Source organism: Colobus angolensis, unplaced genomic scaffold (genome assembly GCF_000951035.1).
Source record: "Colobus angolensis palliatus isolate OR3802 unplaced genomic scaffold, Cang.pa_1.0 Scaffold7, whole genome shotgun sequence".
Lineage (NCBI taxonomy): Eukaryota > Metazoa > Chordata > Mammalia > Primates > Cercopithecidae > Colobus > Colobus angolensis.
Window position 1 is genome coordinate 29,575,501 of NW_012120709.1, and position 5,525 is coordinate 29,581,025.

The 5,525-nt window shown below is 43.7% G+C and overlaps 1 protein-coding gene across 1 annotated transcript in view; it reads right to left on the reverse strand.

Annotated features, from left to right (window-relative positions):
• Positions 1-5,525, reverse strand: part of CLMP (CXADR-like membrane protein) — a 122,359-nt gene that overhangs the window by 10,916 nt on the left and 105,918 nt on the right. The window contains exons 3-5 of the mRNA XM_011926998.1: positions 4,036-4,237; positions 3,182-3,349; positions 2,593-2,715 (exon numbers count right to left, since the gene is read on the reverse strand). Coding sequence (XP_011782388.1) covers positions 2,593-2,715; positions 3,182-3,349; positions 4,036-4,237 — 493 coding nt within the window. The remainder of the gene's footprint in view (positions 1-2,592; positions 2,716-3,181; positions 3,350-4,035; positions 4,238-5,525) is intronic.

The following is a 5,525-nucleotide window of genomic DNA, read 5'->3' on the forward strand; positions in this document are numbered from 1 at the left end:
CCGCCTCAGACTCCTGAATAGCTGGGATTACAGATGCGTACTACCATGTCCAGCTAATTTTCTATTTTTAGTAGAGATGGGGTTTCACCATGTTGGTCAGGCTGGTCTCGAACTCCTGACTTCAAGTTATCTGCCCACCTTGGCCTCCGAAAGTGTTGGGATTACAGGTGTGAGCCACTGCACCTGGACAAAGGTATACCTCTTGAAGGGAGAAGTAGCAAATAATTACATAGACATATTTTTTAAACCACCGGAGTGCAAAGTCTAATAAGCAGAGTAAATACATAATAAAGAGCTCTTTCAAATCAATGAAAAAACAGCTAAACCAAAATGGGCACAGAATGTTGAATTATAACTTTGAAAAAAGTAAAATACCGATTCTGACAAATTAAAGGTTTTATTTAATTTATTAATAAGGGGGCGCTGGGTGTAGTACCTCATGGCTGTAATCCCAGCACTTTGGGAGGCCGAGGTAGGTGACTCACGAGGTCAGTAGTTCAAGACCAGCCTGGCCAACATAGTGAAACCCCGTCTCTACTAAAAATACAAGAATTAGCCAGGTGTGGTGGCACGCGCCTGTAGTCCCAGCTACTCGGGAAGCTGAAGCTGGAGAATTGCTTGAACCTGGGAGGTGGAGGTGGCAGTGAGCCAAGACCACGCCATTGCATTCCAGCCTGGGTGACAGAGTGAGACTCCGTCTCAAAAAAAAAAAGGGTGGAGGCTAGGAAAATTTTAAAAGTGGTCCAAAGAGCATTTGAAAAATTAGAGACAATTGAACAAAGATGTTATGAAGACAATTTAACAAAGATTAATACCCATGCCCTGCCTCCTTTTATCTTTCAACTTGGTTTATCCTGTCTTTTTTCAAGACTCAATCTCTAGATTATAAGCCTGGCATACTATTTATTGCACCAAATAAATGTTAACACTGCAAGCATGGCTTGTGGCTGTAGGATTCTGTTCAAAAGTCTAAAGTTACTACATTGATTAAGGAGAAATAATAACAATAGCTAATGTTATCAAATACCCACTGTATGTCAAGCTCTATTCCTAGGCAGTTGTAAGTAAATGTGTTCATTTACTAACTTTTCAGAAAAACTCTTAAGAGGCCAGGTGCCATTGCGCATGCCTGTAATCCCAGCACTCTGGGAGGTGAAGAAGGGTGGATCGCCTAAGTCCAGGAGTTCGAGACCAGCCTGGCCAACATGGTGAAACCCTGTCTCTACAAAAATACAAAAATTAGCCAGGTGTGGTGGCATGTGCCTGTAATTCCAGCTACTTGGGAGGCGGAGGCAGGAGAGTCACTTGAACCTGGGAGGCAGAGGCTGCAGTGAGCCAAGATTGCACCACTGCACTCCAGCGTGGGCGACAGAGCAAGACCCTGTCTCCAGAAAAAAAAAAAAAAGGAAAAGAAAAACTCTATGAGATAGTTAATTATTCTCCTTTATAGATTGGAAAATATGCCTAAGGTACTACAGAGTTAGTGGTAGCTGTGACTGAAATCCAGGCAGTTATCTGAATCCACAGCTAAAGGTCTTAGTCACCTGCTACTATCTCTCATCTGTACTTGAGGCAAATCAAATGCTTGATTATAACACGTGTACACACGTGTGTGTGCATGTGCACACGCATATATGGACTCACGAACACTCTGTGGAGGGAAGAAATCTTACCTACTTGCCTAGAATCATAGGTGGCATATAACTAGCTTGGCGGTTTTGTTTGTTTTTGTTTTTAGGAATGGTGTTTATAACTCTCCTAGATATAGTGAATTTCTTTAGGGGGCTGGTTAATTCACATATTTGTAAATACAGAGTCAACTGGTGTTTTCTTTTGTTTTGTTTTTGTTGGATGTCCAGGCTGGAGTGCAATGGCACCATCTCGGCTCACTGCAACCTCCGCGCCTCAGGTTAAAGCGATTCTCCTGCCTCAGCCTCCCGAGTAGCTGGGATTACAGGTGTGTGCCACCACACTCGGCTAATTTTTTGTATCTTTTAGTAGAGATGGGGTTTCACCATGTTGGTCAGGCTGGTCTTGAACTCCTGACCTTGTGATCCGCCCGCCTTGGCCTCCCAAAGTGCTGGGATTACAGGCGTGAGCCGCCATGCCTGGCTGGTTTTTTTTTTTTTTTTTGAGAGGGAGTCTCGGTCTGTCGCCCAGACTGGAGTGCAGTGGCATGATCTTGGCTCACTGCAACCTCCGCCTCCCAGGTTCAGGCGATTTTCCTGCCTCAACCTCCTGAGTAGCTGAGATTATAGGCGCCCACCACCATACCCAGTGAATTTTTGCATTTTTGTAGAAACGGGGTTTCACCGTGTTGGCCAGGCTGGTCTCGAACTCCTGACCTCAACAGATCTACCCACTTGGGCCTCCCAAAGTGCTGGGATTACAGGCATGAGCCACTGTGCCTGACCAGTCAATTGTTGAGTGGTCTTTGCAACTACTGAATTTCTTTTGGTGATAGCCATATCCTTCTGGAGATAAAGATTTTGACCTTAACCTTACTCTTACTCATGATTAGAATGTCTTAACATTGATCTACAATGCAAAACCAAACAAAAAAATGAAACTAAAACCCCTTTGGATGCTTACACTGTACAGTTACTCGCACCACACAGCTTTCCTTCCCAGCTTCGTTGCCTGCTGTGCACTGGTAGAGTCCAGAGGAGGACATGGTAAGATTCTGCAGCAGAACTCGCCCAGGGTGGTTGTAGTCTGCACAAGCAGAAAGAATGACTGTAAATCCCTTTAGTGATGGTATCTGTATTTATTTTTTACTTTGTCACTGACCTGAGATTCTGTAATACTATTTGATAAGAATGAAATGATGGAAAAGATATGCTTTGGGAACATGAGAATAAAGATAAACCTTTTTTTAAGTTGTAGCACATCCTCAAAAGTTACAAAAGATTGTGACCATTTAAGGGATACTAAACATAATATTTAGATACAGTGGATGTATGTAGTACATTTCTTCTAATCTCTTTTACTGCTTTTACATGTCATTTGAGGAAAGGAAAGACAGATTTTCTGTTCTAGTTAATGGATTTTAGAAATGGAAGTTCAGGAGGTTCAGCAGGGTATTTCAGGTCACATAGTGAATTGCTGACAAAGCTGATTTAGAGCTCATGAATAGAGGACTGTTCTGTTGGCTCAATAGATTGGTAGGAAGATGACTTACCAATCCTAGATTTGGGAGGCAGACGTTCATCCTCTCCCTCCTTCTCCCGGATTCGCTGCCAGTAATACACAATGGGCTCTGTGCCAGAGGATGACTCACACTGCAAAGTCAGGTCACTTCCTTCTGTCAGCTCTCCTTCCAGCTCACACTTGGGCTTGGATGGTCTCACTGGCAACAACACCACCAAGCAAAAGTGTAACGATTCAAAGATCCCCAAACACCAGATTCAATGGAAAAACCAGATTCAATGGAAAAATTATGTCCTATTGAGTTGCTTCTCCAGCCATCTGTTTTGGTCAACTTTTGAGTGGGGATTCAACTAGCCTTGTTTTACACTACCCCCAGAAAAACATCCACCGCCATCCCCTAAGTACACATACCCCCACCTCCAGTGGTGCTGTTGTAATTTTTGAGTCAGAGGCTGCCTCATTACTTCTCAAAGAAGACACATTATTATTGGACATTTTAGGAAAGTTGAGCATGGTTTTGCTGATACAGCAGTGTATTAATTTGGAAGCAATTAAGTAGAACTTAGTAGCTCTTGCTGTCAAAAAACAGAAGTGAATTTGAATCATATCCGAGAGACTTAAATATGAAGATCCCACTTAAATATTAGAGAATATTTATGTTTTGTAATGGACAACTATGGAAAATTGCTCTTATATTTTCATTTTTTATTATGGCTGTAATACAGAAGATATACATTTCTTCCCAGGGAACTGGACGAGGTGACCTCTGAATGTATAATACAAAGTACTGAACGTGAACTTTTGTACCACCGTGATGCATATGACTATCCCTCTTAGATACCTTAGAAATAAGCTGTAGACATTCACTTTGGCATCCTATCTTACCTAAGACTTTTAAGATGACATGGCTCCACACGTAGCGCCCTGAATTCTTAACCTTACAGGTGTACCGGCCCTCATCACTGGGCTTCAGAGGTTCAATCTGCAAGGAGGCGTCTCCTGCCAGGAAATTGGAAGCAAAGGCCACTCGGCCCTTCTGTTCCTCAGTCAAGTTATTGTAGACGTGACGACTGGAGTAAGTGATCACCTGTGGGATAGACCGCGGCAGAGTCAAGCAGTGTAACTCTCGGCCTGCCTTTCCTGATGGTGTGAAGAAGAGGAAAGGGAGTACTCCCAGTGGCACAAAATAGTCAAGCCTAGGACTAAGAGTCCAAGAGACCTCTGTTCTTTTTTTATTTTTATTTTTTTTGAGACGGAGTCTCACTCTGTCGCCCAGGCTGGCGTGCAGTGGCGCGATCTCGGCTCACTGCAAGCTCCGCCTCCTGGGTTCATGCCATTCTCCTGCCTCAGCCTCCTAAGTAGCTGAGACTACAGGTTCCCACCACCACGCCTGGCTGATTTTTTTGTATTTTTAGTAGAGACAGGGTTTCACTGTGTTAGCCAGGATGGTCTCGATCTTCTGACCTCGTGATCCGCTCACCTCGGCCTCCCAAAGTGTTGGGATTACAGGCGTGAGCCACCGACAAGACCTCTGTTCTAAATAAAAGTTAAAAGTACCGTACTTTTGCCTAGGCCTTGCCTCTCCTTCCAAAAATAGTAACACTTCATATTTGTGAAGCATTTTTAGTTAAGTTTGAGTTACATACTGAAGTTCACATAGCTAAGTCAAGGAAAGGAGGAAAACGTGCAAGTGTAGAGCTATGCGTATATTAAGCATAGACTTGTGAAAGGAAAATAAACCTCGGGACCCCTCGGGAAGCCAAAGGGAAGGTCAAGCTTGGAACTGTGCCTGGCAAACCTGCCTCCTGTCCTTTTATTTTAAAGTATTTGAGAGACTTCTATGAGACAGGACTGTTTACTTGGTTTTATTTATTTATTTATTTATGAGACAAAGTCTCGCTCTGTCGCCCAGGCTGGAGTGCAGTGGCGCAATCTCGACTCACTGTAACCTCCGCTTCCCGGGTTCAAGCAGTTCTCCTGCCTCAGCCTCCTGAGTAGCTGGGACTACAGGTGTACACCACCATGTCCGGCTAACTTTTGTATTTTTGGTAGAGAAAGGGTTTTGCCATGTTGACCAGGCTGGTCTTGAACTCCTGACTTCAAGTGATCCACCCCACCTTGGCCTCCCAAAGTGCTGGGATTACAGGCATGAGCCACCATGCCTGGCCTGCCTTCCATTCTGTTCCTGAATAACATAAGATAGCTACAAAGATTAAAAAAAAAAAAAGCTTACAGTACTCCTGCACAATTTGCCTACAAGGAGACTGCTTGTGGACAAAGGACGGACAGAACTCAGTTACCCGTCTGCACACATGAGATAAATGCATACCTGATTGCTTCCTTTGCCCTATTTCACTAAGCTGGACTAATATATA